The 17,167-nt window shown below is 35.7% G+C and overlaps 1 protein-coding gene across 5 annotated transcripts in view; it reads right to left on the bottom strand.

Moving 5' to 3' along the window:
- LOC106877248 (neuropeptide S receptor) overlaps positions 1-17,167 on the bottom strand; it is a 362,222-nt gene that overhangs the window by 207,959 nt on the left and 137,096 nt on the right. For 4 of the 5 annotated variants that reach the window (XR_016241289.1, XM_052965972.2, XM_052965971.2 and 1 more), the window contains one exon: positions 5,786-5,860. The exons of the other annotated variant lie outside the window; for it this stretch is intronic. Coding sequence is in view for 1 of the 4 variants with exons in the window: in XM_089350002.1 (XP_089206128.1) it covers positions 5,786-5,860 (75 nt within the window). In the remaining 3 variants the exon portion in view is untranslated. The remainder of the gene's footprint in view (positions 1-5,785; positions 5,861-17,167) is intronic. 5 annotated transcript variants of the gene reach the window in all.

A 17,167-nucleotide genomic window follows, 5' to 3' on the forward strand; every position in this document is an offset into this window, starting at 1 on the left:
TAATAGACCCACATCCTTTCTAAACACTCTCGACTTACAATGTCGCACAGAATTGCATTCATACGTCCTGAATAATTATACTGAACCGTATGTATGTGTATAACTGCATCTGCCTCATTACATCTAATAATTTAGAAAACGATTAATCGATAAATCGGTTATGTTGAGACAATTGAAACGCTCCACTTCTCTGGGATTCTCGTTAAGCTTTGGCAAAACAAAAGATATAAAAAATACTGGAAATGTATCTTGGGAAAATGATAACCTGTGTTAACAGTACGAGAACACAATATCCCTCTATGGTAAATAAACAATGTTCCCCCACACCCACCCAATTATTTTTTATTTCACCAAAGGACATAGCTATCAAAATCTGAAATCAGATTTATTATTAAGAATTAGAATGCCAAGTTTATTGGGAAATAACAAAAGCAATGTTTTTTTTTGTTTGTTTTTCTTTTAAATATTAGTATATATATTACCTCTAGATATTTGTTGGAGGAAAATCTCAAAACTGCATCAAAGACTCTCAATAAAGTAAGGTTGAAAATAAAATGGAATCAGAGTGTTTATATAATCATTACTTTGTAAAGTGCTAAAAAATGGTATTAGATCAACCTGTCCATGCTGAGCACGTTTGCCTATCAGGTGTCGGTTCTCCTACCGTCTTTACTATGAAATGGGAGAGGTTCTATGTTTTTCCCCACTCTGTCGACAGTTTCGGGTTCTTCCTCAAAGGTTCAAATCCTTGCTACACGAAGTCTTCCCTGTCTTCTCTATCATTTGGCTACTTTTCCACTCAATTCTGTTCTTGAGTACCAATAAGCTGGCTGTCATAACATGTGACCAGCCACTTTGTATTTTCCGTGAACTCAACGATTATGTTATACAAGAAAAGAAGAGTGAATGTGAGGTAAAATAACCACGAACCGTTTATAGAATTGATATGAGGAGCTATTAATAACATCGAAGAATTGTATGGGAAAAGTAGCTTTATTCAACAATCTAAACATTAAACATTAAAAAGGTTAAATAAGAAAGCTAGCTCAACCAGACTGTCTTTAGGGAAACTGAATTTAAAGATCTATAGCATAATCTCTTAATAATGGAGGATCTAGCAACATATTCAAACTTCAATACGCTAATCTCATAATAACGGTAGATTTAGAAGTACTAAAAGAGAAAAAAATATTTCTTTTATAAAGTGGAAAATGTATGAAAGTCTATATGGTTAACTAAAAACGGGATAGAAAGATGCCAGGAAAAAGTAGTAGAGAAATATATTAAAACAAGAAAAGATAGCCAAAAGAATACTAGCGAAAAATTATTGGAGTTATAAAAAAAATATCAGAGTTCCATGTACACAACATAGAACTAATGATGGGGTTAGGAAAGAAAATGTTCGAAAGACTAGTTTAAAATCGGGAAATTAGCAGCAATGATCTGCCTGCCATAACACATGATTATAAAACCTAGCACTGTCGCAACTTACCTTTAACGAAAGTAGTTATTTACTGAACAAACTCCCAGCAAAAACAGTAAAAAAAGACAACAATATTCCGGGTTGAGTAATAATTCTGATAATATTGTAGATTGCTGAATAATAAAGGAGCATCATACAATGGGCGGGTGTAAGGTCTTTTGTGATTGTAAGATCAGGGGGAGTAAAGATACTCAGGACAAAGAAAGTTGTGTGTTTGTAATATTGAATTAAACCAGGCTAATACGATTCTAATGTCTCTTTTGATGAAGATAATGTTAGCCTCGTGTGTTGTCTTTGTCACAGTCGGATGACGTGTGCGTAAAAGTAATGTAATAATACAGAGAATAGTCTAGGAAGTATGAAATATGAATCGCTTCGTACTTGTTTTGTTTACATTTACTCCGAGGGAATTCGGTTAACACCCCACATTGGAATCGGTCTTACTTGTGATATAGATATTTCGGGGGGGGGGGGGGGTTCTGTCGTAGTCAACCAATTCTGAATAATGTTAATGTTGATCAATGTTCTTTGTATTTAATTCCAAAATTTATATTCTCAAATCTACATATTTATTCCTTTGAAGGATACTACTGGGGGTAGAGTCAATCTAATAAGTGGTAATATAATTTGAATGATGTATTAAAAGTAATCACATTTTTAAATTATTTTTCTATGGAAATCTTCATACTATATGACATTCATCAGCGGATTACCAACGTTTCTGCTCAGACACCCTAGCACTACAGTTATTATGTTAACACACACAAACTCTCGCGCATGTTTAAACATGATTTACTTACATTAGGTCCTCACGTTCTAAACCCCGATAGAAAATGTTAGCACAGTTCATCTACATTAAACAATTGTGTATAGTAATATTTACATCTCGCCTATTTTGCTCCAAATATCATCCTCCTACGATTGAGTATAAACGATTATTGTAAAATTTTTATTCAAGGTATCTGATTTGTATTCAAATAAATGTCAGCCAATAATATCATACGTGCAATTACAAAAGCCATAATTTACCATTTCAATGCCTGGTTAGACAAGCAATTAATCTCACAACAATTCTCCCTACAAAAATTATTTGTTTACTCTTCTAATATGATAAGAAGGGTAACATCAATAGTAAATACAACAGTAATTATTCCAATAACATTACAATGAGGAAATCAATTGGCCGCGGTAAAGAAAAGTTTTCGTCGATCGCTTTTTGTTGCAGAAATATCTGAAAAGCAGATCTCAGTAAATACTATTAATGTTATTGGTGTTGTCTATTGATTTTTGTAAATAAATGTTTCATGCAAATATGAATCTAGAAGTGAAGTACCATCATTGAGATACGAGTGACTAACAAGCATTCAGCATTTAAATTGACCACTTGAGTTTGTATGTATTTACTTCAATATACCAATAGCATTTATGCTAAAGTACAAGTTTGAGAGCGAAGAATGGGTCATGATAAATGCTGAATGTACATGAGTTCTTATCTATGAATATTAATCGGAGAGAATACTGTACGTATGTACATTTGCAGAAACTGCGGTGAATTACAACATAAACGTCCATGCGACCATAGAAGCTGTTGAAAGAATAGAAATCGAATATATTTGGGGTATTCTATAATAGCATTAAATGTTAGAATATTTGAATTTCGTATTTAGTCCTCGACAAGTTGGGAGATATGGGCATAGGCACACACATATACATATGAATGTGTGTGTGTGTGTGTGTGTGTGTGTGTGTGTGTGTGTGTGTGTGTATGTGTGTGTGTGCGTGCGCGCGCGCGTAACATCATCAGCAGGATTCGAATGCCGCTCTGATGAAACCTGTCGTTGCTCTAACCCCCTGCACCACCACGAAATTACAACCCATATCTGACTAAATTAGTATCAGTAGCTATGGAGACCTCTATATTATGTTGGTAAATGTTATGGACCTAAAGAGCAGCCTTCAGATCTCCTTGGGTCCATAACATTTGCCAACCGGAGCTGTTTAAGTAAGATAACTCGTCCTGTTTCAAATTCAAAAAGTGTATATTATTTTTTGCTTGCGAATTAACTGACCGTAAGGTTTTACTACCTCCATTCTGAAGAGAGGTTATTTGTCCTCCACCTTTAGACTATGACGGGTCGTCCACAAAGCTAAGCGCTTTATGGATGCGAAACTAATGGTCGCTCTATGACCGAACATATATTTAAATGCATGGAAATACATTACCGCCCTAGCTCTTAGAGTGTGCTTCTTTTTCGGACATATGATCAAAAGACGATGTATGTATATGTGTGTGCCTGTGTGTGTGTGTTGATTCACCACAAGCCGATAATTTACAGGACTCAATACAAGCGTATTCATTATGTAAATTATTTACATTTGACGGATATTTGTCTTCATTTTGTTTATTGTTAACACACTGTTTCGGTTGATGTACTCTTCAGTCTTCATTATGTGTCCAGAGGGAATTTCGAACCTGGGTTCTTATTCCCAGCTTCGAAATTCTCCCAAGAAACAACGATGAAGACAAATATCCATCAAATGTAAATAATGTACGTAATTCCTCATCTCTCAAATATAGAACTGTACAAACGTATTCTTCAATAAAAGTGAAGAGCTCCAATCTCTAATCCGCACCGTTACTTGCTTCCGTTCATTAGACTCTTATCTGAAGCTGCTTTTTTTTTTATATGAAATGATCACTTTTTGACTATTTTTGAAAGATGACAAAAAAAAAACCTTATCCTAGGGTTCTTTTGTTTGAAACACATTTGTGAATGACACTCGTAAAAATGGCAGCTTCAAGTTCAGGCTTTTGCTTTAATTTCTGGCTCTGGTGCTAATATTACTATAAACGACTTAAGCTCCAAACAAAACTGAAATCATGAAATTGTTTTGCCGTGTAAATAACGTTCTAAAGTAATACTTTTAAGTAATGTTTGAAATTAATGCCATTAAAAAATAATGATTGTACATGTGGGAGTTCATGTTGTATGCAGCTGCACAGACGCATAACTATACACATATGTGCACACAGACACATATGTGCACACAGACACATATGTGCACACAGACACATATGTGCACACAGACACATATGTGCACACAGACACATATGTGCACACAGACACATATGTGCACACAGACACATATGTGCACACAGACACATATGTGCACACAGACACATATGTGCACACAGACACATATGTGCACACAGACACATATGTGCACACAGACACATATGTGCACACAGACACATATGTGCACACAGACACATATGTGCACACAGACACATATGTGCACACAGACACATATGTGCACAGAATTATATATTCATGCATACATATACACATATGCACATATAGAGAAACGCACATATGTCCAGCACCCAAACCTATTAAAAAGAATATCAATAAAACCTATCAATTAAATAGTTCGAAACAAAACTCTTTTTTTCTGAACAAAAACGAGGGGGGGGGGCGAGTTTGTACACAGTGCTATTGAATGAAGGGTTTTATTTAAAGTGACCTAAAAGTAGGGATGTATTTGTAAGGTCAAATCGAAAACAGGAAGAGAGGAATAAAGAAAAGAGAATAAAAGAGAAGAAAGAAAGAATAAGAAAAAACAGGAAGAGAGGAATATAGAAAACAAAGAAAAAGGAAAAACATGGGGAGAGATAATAAGAGAAAGTATACCAGTTAGGGGTCATTGAAGATGATTTGAAAATAGGAATGGGGAGATGAGGGCGATCGAGAGAGAAAGGTATTAGAGTGTAAAAAGATAGAAGGAACGGGGGTGATAGAGAGAGAGAGAGAAGTATAAAAAGTAAAGGAGTGTCAGTTATGTAGTGAGAGAGTCTAAGTGATGGGGCGGAGAGAGGGGTAGAAGTATGGAATGAAGAATTTAGGAATATAGATTAGGTGGTCGGACGGGTCAGTGCTTAGTAGTAGAAGAAAATATATATACGTGAAGATGTATACATATGTATATATTATACGTGCATATATATATTTATACAGATGTTTATACATATCAATATGTACATATACAACTCGCACTCATATGTATATGTACATATGCACACCCATGTATACGTTCTTCTGTATGTATTATCACTCCCTGTATACGCAGGTATACATACCTTACATACATACATACATACATACATACATTCACACATATATTCCTATGTAGGTAATAGTGAAGAAAGTTTATTAAAAGCTGTTAGAGTCACTGCAAGACAAAGGAAAACCGAAAACCCACACGATGTTAAAAACCAGAAAAAAAGAACAGAAATTATCTTACTGGCAGGTGGAGACGTTGCATGGTAGATCCCCAAATAGTAGTAGTGAGACATAGTTACGGTTGCAGAAAGGAACGCTGAAAAGGGAAACAGAAAGTTTGTTAGCAGCTGCATAATATCAAGTATTAAGGACTAATTGGATAGAAGCCAAGATAGAGAAAAACCAAGTAGAATCCTTATGTAGATTATGCAAATCAAAGGATGAAAGTGTTACTCATATAGTGAGTGAATGTAGCATGCTGGTGCAGAAAGAATACCAAAATAAACATGACAATCTAGGGGGAGTACTCCACTAGGAATTATGTAAAAAGTTAGGATTTGAACATACTGATAAATGATATGAACATGAAACTAGTAAAGTACTAGAAAGTAAGAAATTCAAGATGCTGTGGGTTTTTTAACATTCAGTCTGACAGAGTAATAGAAGCTAGAAGGCCTGATTTGGTAGCAGTAGTCAAAGAGAATAGAAAGTGCCAGATAATTTGAATTTACAGGTACAAATGATGAAAACATCCGTATGAAGGTGTAGTAAAAATAGCACAGTACCAGGATCTAGACAATGAATTACAGAGACTATGGAAAGTGCGGGTAAAACGTACCCCAGTAGTTATAGGCGCATTAGGAAATATCCCTAAAGATTTTAACAGATGGATAGAGGAACTAAGCATAAGACCCAGTTTAGTACAGCTGCAGAAAACAGTGTTATTAGGGACAGCTAGGATACTTAAGAGGCTTGTTGGCATCTAAGGTGACTTGTTGCCCGACACTCTAATCGATTGCTAGTATATGAAAATAATTGTAATTTATTATTATTATTATTATTATTATTATTATTATATGTTTGACTTTTGCTTTGCATTTGTACAAGTTGACTCCAAGTCTCACCCAGAGACCTCAAGAGACAACAAGTTCGAAGTTCATGTTGGTGTTATGCCTAGGGTGTCATATATTTGGTTTTGCACATAGTATTGTTCTAGAGAATGTTTAAGAAAACAAGAAAATTATGAGTTTGATTTAAAATTTCAGTTTACATAGACAGTATTTTACGCAAGATATGGGCAGTTCTCATGAGCACTATCTTTTGAATTTCGGCCGTTTTGGAGTTTCCTAGTATGTGAGCAAGGTCGCAATCAGCCCTTTTTGCTATCATTCCTAGGACACCTATGACAACAGGTATTGTTTCATTCTTGAGGTTCCGCATTTTGCCAATTTCTATTTCAATATCCTTATACTTGCTCAGTTTGTGGTAGGTCTTAACAGATACGTTTATGTCGATTGGGACAGTCATATCAATGAGGAGGCATGATTTTTGTCTGAAGTCTTTCAATACAACGTCTGGCCTATTTGCATTTATCTCTCTGTCAGTTTGAATGGTGAAGTTCCAGAGGAGTGAGATGTGATCATTTTCAAGCGCTGGAAGTGGTTTGTTTTCCCGCCGGTTTTTATTATGTGACAGGTTCAGGTTTTTTGGAAACTACCCAGTGAATATACTGTGCTGCTCTATCATGCCTGTTGAGATACTCTGGAGGCGCAAGAAGACTGCACATGGAGACAATATGATCAATAGTTTCATCTTGTTGTTTACATATACGACATGTTTAGCTACTGCCGTTCTTTAATATATTTGCCTGGTAGTTTCTTGTAGGTAAGCATTAATCATGGGCTGCTATGATAAACCCTTCTATTTCTGATTTTAAGCCAGAAAACACTACCCTCTGATGGGTAAGTGCTTTGTCAACATCGGCACTATTAATTCTCTTTGAGTATTTGCGATTGCGAGGTTTGTCTTGTCATTTATCAGTCAGAATATCTAAGGAAGCAGTTTTATCACGGGTTTTCATACGCTTAGCTTTTTCTGTGCTTGTTTCTAGTACGTCTAATTCTGGGATTTGTTGTATTTGGAATTCACTTAGATATTCCTTTGTCTGTTTTGTTACTGGGTATGATGCCTTCTTGTTTTCATGCTTTAAGACAAGTTTTAACATCCAGTCATCAGAGTTTTTCAGATAGGTGTCTAGGCCAATTGTGGCAATCTTCATTGTTAATTCCAGTTGTAAAAGTCCACAGCCACCCACATTTCTTGACAGGTAATATCGTTCTATATCTACCTTAGGATGGTGCATTCTATGCATTGCCAAAGTTTTACGTATTTTTCTTTCACGATTAGAATTACTGAAATGTCGATCCCATTGCGTGCGTAACTGGCACTTACTTCATCGACCCCGAAAGGATGAAAGGTAAAGTCGACCTCGGCGGAATTTCATCTCAGAACGTATCAACGGGAGAAATACTGCTAAGCATATTGCCCAGCGTTCGAACGATTCTACCAGCTCGCCAGGGGATGAAGCTGGAAAGTTGTGAAACTATAAATGGAGTCGGAGAGGAAGGATATATGTACCTGGGTATCATTGAACGTGATAAGATGAATGAACACAAGATGAAAGAAACTTGCAGGAAAGAATATTTGAGGAGAACTCGCTGTGTGCTCCAATATAAGATTAGAGCAAGTAACACGTGGACGGTTACTTTGATGAGATATGGGGCACGAATAGTATCTTGGAAAAAGAATGAATTACAAGAGATCGACTGGAGAATACGTAAATTAATGACAAGAAACAAGAAACTACACCCCAAGAATGACGTGTCAAGATTGTATGGAAAGAAGGACAGGGACTGATTTGTTGTAAAGTTTGTGTAAGGGAAGAGGAGTATAGCTTGGCTTGGTATGTCAAGGGGAGTAAATAAGAAATGACTGAAGCAGTTAAAATACGGGGAACCTTAAAAGTGAATGAAGCCGTAGATCCAACACGATTTAAGAAAGACCAGAGAGAACAGAAGAATACAATTTGGCAGGATAAGAAAATGCACAGTCAGTTCTTGAAGAATAAAGATGAGATTGATTGGAATAGAACCTGGCAATGGCTGCAGAAAGGAGACTTAAAAGGGCCCACTAAAGCGTTAGTGTGCAGCGCTCAAGAACAAGCTCTCAGAACAAACAACTCCAAATATCACATTGATAAAAGCACTGACTCGCCACAGTGTAGGATGTGCTCTGAGAAGGGAGAAAGTATAAGCCATATTGTTAGTGAATGCTGTGAGCTCGCACAATGTGAATACAAAATAAGACACGACAATGTGGCCAGATAAGTCCACTGGCTGTTGTGCGGTAACGCAAACCTCGAGAAAGCAGCACAGTGGTATGAACACAAGCCAGAGGGAGTAATGGAAAACAAACATTACAAATACTCTGGGATTTTAACATGCAGTGAACCAAGTCATAGAGGCGAGTCCACCAGGTATATCTCTCATCCATAAAGATGAAAAAGAAGTAAAGATAATAGATGTTGCAATACGAAGCAGTTCGAGGTTGAAATGTAAGGAAACAGAAAATATTGAGAAATACCAGCCACTGTGGGACGAGAGAGGAAAGTTATGAGGCATGAGGAAAGTAATGGTGATACCAGTGGTGAGTGGGGCATTAGGAGCAGTTTCCAAGGGCTTTGAAAAACATATTAAGAATATTGAAGCAGCGGTCAGGCTCGAAGTGATCCAGAAGATGGCAATACTCTCTTTAGAATGCGAGCAACTCGCATTCTAAAGAGAGTATTGTCTGTTTGAGTCACAGGAGAAGGCACTTCTTGAAAGCATTGGTGATTTGTTGTTACCTGCTTTCAAGTAAAGAATAAGTGGTAATTAAGAACTATCCGAGAGTCTTTCAGAATGATGATGATAATAATAATAATAATAATAATAATAACAATAATAACCCTTTTCAATGGGCCCTCAAATCCAAAATTTGGAGGAAGGGATAAAGTCGATTACATTGACACCAGTTCGTAACTGGTACCAATTTTATCGAGACGAAGGATGAAAGGAAAAGTCGACCTCGGCGGAATTTGAACTCAGAACGTAGCGACGGACGAAATATCGTCAAGCATTTCATCCAGCGTGCTAACGGTTCTGCTAGCACGCCACCTATAATAATAATAATAATAATAATAATAATAATAATAATAATAATAATAATAATAATAATAATAATGAAAAGAAATATAACAAATAACTGTAGAATATGTGGAGATGGACAAGAAACAATAAATCATATTATCTCTGGCTGCCCAGTCCTGGCTAAGAAGGAATATATTCACAGACACGACAGAGCTGGGACCTATATACACTGGAAGCTATGCCAACACTATGGAATAACAACAAAAAAAAGATGGTATAAACACATCCAGAAAAGGTCACAGAAAGCGAGAAAGCAACCATACTCTGGGATATGCCAATACACACAGATAGAGAAATTATGGCAAATAGACCAGATATAGTTGTCGAAGATCATGAAGAAAAAAAATGCTTTCTAATTGATGTATCAATACCAGCAGATGACAACGTTTCTCTAAAAGAAATGGAAAAACTTTCAAAATACAAAAACCTGGAAATAGAGATAACTCGAATGTGGAGTCTAAAAACAGAAACAATTCCTATCATAGTAGGTGCATTAGGTATAATAAAAAAATATTCAGACAAATACATAACAAAAACACCAGGACTTACAAATATATATAACATACAGAAAATTGCACTACTGGATACTGCACACATTCTACGCAAAACACTTTCAATACAGTAAATATAAGAGCACCACAGCAAACCAGAGCATATACCCAAGGGGCACAGAGCTGCGCTCGGTAGTGAAGTGAAAGCACGTTATAAAAATAAAACTACTGAACAATAATAATAATAATAATAATAATAATAATAATAATAATAATAATAATAATGTGCAAGATGATGATAAAGACGACGATGGGTACAACAACAAGGAAAGTAATTATGGGTATTAGAAATAATTAAACTGTATTTACAGACAGAGAGACCGTAGTTGAAAGGTTTTCTGAATGGTTTCTTGATTACAAAACTCCGCTTAAAAGACTGTAAACAATTTCTATAAGAAAAAGTACACGAGAAACTAATAAACAAAATAAAACACACAAAATAGCCATGGCAGTGATTAAATGATGTTCATATATATAAATATGTATGTATATGTGTGTATGTATGTAGGTATGTATCTGTCTCTTTCTCTCTCTCTCTCTCTCTCTCTCTCTCTCTCTCTCTATATATATATATATATATATATATATATATATATAGTACTTGTGTATATAAGATTGACCAGTGACAGGTCTGTCAATATGCTAGAAGAAGCTCACTTAAAAAATTCTCAAATACGGATTCAGCGGAGCAAAAACAGGCGGGCTAGACCAGTGAAAATTGTACATACCTCGATTATCTGCAGACTATAATTTCAAAATCAATACTTCCAAATTAAAGTATCTATTTTATATATATATATATATATATATATATATATATATATATATATATATATATATATATATATATATATATATATATATATATATATATATATATATGTACATATATATATATATATATATATATATATACATATATATATATATATACATATATATATATATATATATATATATATATATATATTTAATATCATCTGGTTAATAACCTCATAACGTGTAGTTCAAGACTGCTCTGCGGGTATTAGTTAACATATGCTATCATGCAGTGGGATTACAGCATTTACTGGATATATGTATGTGGAAATACGTTTCTGCATGTAGAATTTACATACAGAATTATAAAACACTACCACTGGTCGATTATATTTATTTGAAAAATGTTCATGTAAAAGTGTAATAAGGAAAAAACAGCGACTGATTGTTGTCACCAATCCACAGAAACGATTGCTGTGAATAGCGATTAATGCCTCTTCATTCGATTTTGTTTCAAAAAGTTTTATGAGTATGTATGAGTATTCTTCCAATATTTCCATTTTCTCACTTGTTTCAGTCATTTCCCTGTGGCTATGCTTGAGCACCACTTCTAAGCGTTTTAGTCGAATACATTGACGCCTGTAGATATTTTTTAAAGTCTAATTCTATTTTGACGAAACGCTAGATTACGGTTACATAAACACCCCCAACACTTGTTGTCAAGATGTGATGGAAGTTTAAACACAGAGTCAAAGACACAAAAGAACACACACACACACACACACAGATATATGTATATAGGCGCAGGAGTGGCTGTGTGGTAAGTAGCTTGCTTACCAACCACATGGTTCCGGGTTCAGTCCCACTGCGTGGCATCTTGGGCAAGTGTCTTCTACTTATAGTCTCGGGCCGACCAAATCCTTGTGAGTGAATTTGGTAGACGGAAACTGAAAGAAGCCCGTCGTATATATGTATATTTATTTATGTGTGTTTGTCCCCCTAGCATTGCTTGACAACAGATGCGGGTGTGTGTATATGCTGTAAACAATAAATATGGCTATATGTCTCGAACAGTAAAATATAAGTTGTTTGTTTACCTTGTTAAATGATAAACTATAGATTTCCTATACAATTCAGAGCGAGCACTGTAATTTAAGATGTTTTCTACACGAATAAGTTCATGTAAACAATATAGGTTATATATATATATATATATATATATATATATATATATATGATTTTGGTGGCTAATCCGCAATTTTACACCCTGAAGGCAGCAATATATACGTCAGTAAAGTGACAAAGGGCACTAATCAGCACCAGTATTGCTAGAAATAGGAGTGAAAACAACTCAGTAGCCAACAAAAGCACTATCTTAATGGGCTGACAAGCGAAACAAGCTTCTAATGTTCGCAGGCACAGCCAGATCATCGAAGATTTCGCGTAAAAATACTTGATGCATCTGAACGCTCATCAGTGGCTCTCAGTGCGCCTAGGGTTAAACCCATGTCACCATGTCATCTTATAAGATTTCGTTGAGATCATACTGTGATTTCGAAAACGATAAAGTGAAAATTATGAATAAAATAGGTGGCTCCCTTGTCAGCTCCTTCGGAGAGCGTTCTCATTAAGATTGAAATCAGCATTAAGATTGAAGTCAAGATGTATTTAACCCTAGGCGCTGTGAGAGGCACTGATGAGCGTTAGGATGCATTAGGCATCCAATCGCAAAGTCATTGATGATCTGGCTGCATCTGCGACCAAAAGGATCTTGTCTCACTCATCAGCCCATTAAGGTAGTGTTTTTCTTGGCTACGGAGTTGTTTTGACTCTTATTTCTAGCAATACTGGTGCTGATTAGTACTCTTTTCACTTTAGTGACATATATGTGTGTGTGTGTGTGTGTGTGTGTGTGAGTGTGTGTGTGTGTGTGTGTGTGTGTGCGTGCGTGCGTGTGTGTGTGTGTGTGTGTGTGTGTGCATTCACACACATATAGCAACAAATATAGTTGCAGCATGGAAGGTGTTTATAACCCATTTAAAACACACACAAAAACCGTTAGATTTACTTCAAAATTTTAATTTATTTCGTGTCAAATTTCTGTGCAGCACAGAATTTTCTCAGTGAACAGATCGCGGTTTCTAAGCGACGAAAATATTTTTTTGACAAATTAAATTTAGATGTTGAATTGTATCTAAAAGTTTTTGTATGTTTTTAAATGGTTTATAAACACCAAAGCTGCACTTGTTTTTGTTTCAGCACATGATCTCAGATCAAGTCACTTGCTGTGCAAGTACATCTCCGTAATATATACATATACACACACACACACAGACACACACACACACATATATATATATATATATATATATATATATATATATATATATATATATGAATGTATATTCACAAAACATACATATAGGTAAAGAGAATGAGAGAGAGAGAGAGAGAGAGAGAGAGAGAGAGAGAGAGAGGCATCGAGGTTTGTCTAGAGAAAATGTCACCATTTACAAATATATTCGCTTATATTTGCTTAGAAGAAGTGGGCATTTACATTGAAAATAGAGCTCACAATACGCGGAAAATTAGAGTAGGATTGTATCGTAATGCAATTAATCATGGTCCGATCATTTAGCAATATGTTGGAAACTCATAACTACAATCCATTTCTCACCTATATATATATATATATATATATATATATATATATATATACCCGCCCCCACAACCAAGCTCATGTATATATGTGTGCACTGAAGAAGTGTTGATGGCGTATGGAAGTGGTACGACTTGAAACAGTGTAAATGAAGAAAAGGTGAAAGCCTTGACTGACATATAACCTGTTACTTCGGAAATCTGAAAAGCCAACATTGACATTTACCATTAAACAAACTAGCAACTACAAACGTACGCATACATGGATTAAACTCACTATTAGTACCTGTATATAGAGACAGGCATAGTAATTCACGTACATGTATTTTTACACAAATATTTGTGTATGTGTGTCTGTGTGTAGATTTAAATATATACACGCAGTGCCTATCTATTGAACGATTGATTGCCAGAGAAACAGGATTATTTGTAGACTCTGCTGGTTCTTTGCAGCATTGTTGTATACTCTTCATAAGCATTATGAATACGAGTTAGGTGTTTCCCATTATATGAATAGTGTGGAGGCGCAATGGCCCAGCGGTTAGGGCAGCGGACTCGCAGTCGTAGGATCGCGGTTTCGATTCCTAGACTGGGTGTTGCGATTGTCTATTGAGCGCAAACACCTAAAGCACCACGAGGCTCCGGCAGGGGATGGTGGTGAACCCTGTTGTACTCTTTCACCACAAAATTCTCTGACACTTTCTTCCTGCTTCTGTTGTACCCGTATTTCAAAGAGACACCCTTGTCACACACTGTATCACGCTGAATCTCTCCGATAACTACGTTAAAGGTACACGCGTCTGTGGAGTGCTCAGCCACTTGCACGTTCTTTTCACGAGCATTTCATAACCGACGAAGTGCCACGAATATGAATAGTAGAGAATGAACTCCTAAATCTGTGGTTGCCGGAGAAGCATAATCCCGCAGAAATTTGGCCAAAATTATTTTATCTCTTACCGTTAAATTTTTTTCCTGTATAATAAAAGATATATTGTGAAAAATGTCCTTCATTTGTTAAGATGCTTAGAAATAATTTGAGGGAAATTTAACTGAAATTTCAAATCACTTCCAAGCAGCAAAATTGTTTTTATATTTCTTACTAACGTTATTTGTGCCTGGGCATAATAACGGGTTTGCAAGTTACGATGAATATTTTACCATATTGGGTTGGTGCATAATTATTGCGGCTTTTTTCAACAAATTTTATTCAACAAAAACAATAACACTATTTAACAAAACATCTTTAAATGACGGTCTGGCCGTCTGCCAAGCAAATAGGAAGCAGTAATTGAAGTAGAGGGTGAATATGCTCCGGAATAATCATTCAAAGATGTTTTTGTTACATGTTGTTATTGTTTTAGTTGATTAAAATTTGTTGAAAATAAGCCGCAGTAATTATGCACCAACCAATATGTATTTTATTCTTTTATTCATTTACTTGTTTCGGTCATTTGACTGCGGCCATGCTGGAGCACCGCCTTTAGTCGAACAAATCGACACCAGGGTCGTTGCTAAATTGTCACTTACAGTTTCCGAAGCCAACTTCTCACTGATTGTGTTTTTTATTGTTTGTTTATGCTGCCATGTTTATACTCTGCGATCTTTACATCACCAACGGGTACTGTGCGTTCCTTTAGAGTTCAAATCGTCCACCAAATCAAAGAAAAATGTGAAACAAGTTTCAGTTTAGTCCAGCAATCATCAACATTATTTCTCCTTCGTAACAATATGTGTGTATGTGTGTGTGTGTGTGTGTGTGTGTGTGTGTGCGCGCGCGCGTGTGGTTTAAGTGTGTATGTGTGTGCAGACAGTAATCCCTCGACTATCGCGGGTGTTACGTTTCAAAACCCTACCCGATAAGTGGAAATCCGCTAAGTAGAAGCAGTACTGTACTGTATAGTTTTTTAGTAATCATCTTCCTCTGGCGCTTGGTTCCACTGCCAGAAGCTTTACAAGGTACAGAACGTTTGGGCAACATCGTAGGGCTTGGAATAAATTCACAACTTTACACACAAATGCAAACCAATTCCACACAATCAGAAAATAACACTACACATCCCGAGTTTCGTTTTCCATACAGTATGTGCGATTCTTTGTTAACTCATCTACAGTACACTATGTACTTTAAAAAAAATACTTTAATTAATGTATTATACAGTGTAGTACTGTACTGTATTTTAATTTATTAATTTATTAATTTTTAGGTGTGAAAATGCTTATTTCACCACAGAAATAATTAATATCTATAAAAATCTAAATACCTATCAGCCGCAAATACCCGCGATATACTGAGGAGTCGGCGATGTAAATGTACATATATTAGCCAGAAAATCCCGCGATGTACTGAGGCCGCGATATAGCAAGTGATTACTTCTCATATGTATATGTATTTTGTGGTAAAACTTCAACAATTAGAAAAGCAATCGATAAGCTAAAAGAATGATGGTAATGTTATAATAAAATCTACATATCTTCCTGGTCGAAATATTATATTCGCCATTTTCCAAGCTGAGAAGAAAACTGTTTGTCTTTTTTTTTATGCAGATGGCATTTAAACAAGACGAAAATCACCGGACACATAGTAAACTGTTAGCATCAAATTATTGCAATGTTGACCATTTCCCTTGTGTTTTCCTTCCTGTCTTCTTTAACCATAATTCTTGTTTAAACGTCATCTGCACAAAGACAACTGACAAACAGTCTTGTTTTCAGCCTGTAACATGGCGAAAGAAATTATTGTTTCAACCAGGATAACTTAGGTAGTTATATTTAACAAGGTTTTTGCTTTCTTTTATGACAACAACAAGAACAAAAACAGCAACAACAATAATAAGAACAACAATAACAACAAACAACAATAACAACAAACAACACACACACATATGAAGTTCCGATTCAGTGTTTCTCGCAATTTCAAAGTCTTTTCTCCATATATATATACACGGAGAGAAACGTTTGAAATTGCTGAATGGAAATGTTTTGATAACAATATCCGACTCTGGAAACGAATCTATGCAAACGAGGAACTGGTTTCTCTTCAAAAATGGGTAACAACAATGATTGGTTTAATCACTATCAGAAAAGTTTAAAGAAGAATATCAATCATTTAATCTTTCTTAATGAAAATTTTAAAACTTCCTAATTTCACACAAGAGGAACGAAGTCAGTACCAACAAAAAAAAAAAAGAAGAATTCCCAACGCCAATCTGAAACATGAAATAACCAATACCCTCCCCAGAGTACCATCGATTAACAACCCAAATACTAATCATACGTGGGAAATTCCATTGCTTCCTTACCCAGAAAACAAAATATCCCTTTTCAAAGACACAAAAACGTCTCCACACGCAGAAACCACCAACGTCCTAGGCATAACATCTCCGGAATAACTATTTCGGACATGACCAA

This window comes from Octopus bimaculoides, chromosome 3 (assembly GCF_046866305.1).
Source record: "Octopus bimaculoides isolate indiv1 chromosome 3, ASM4686630v1, whole genome shotgun sequence".
NCBI classification, from domain to species: Eukaryota; Metazoa; Mollusca; class Cephalopoda; order Octopoda; family Octopodidae; genus Octopus; species Octopus bimaculoides.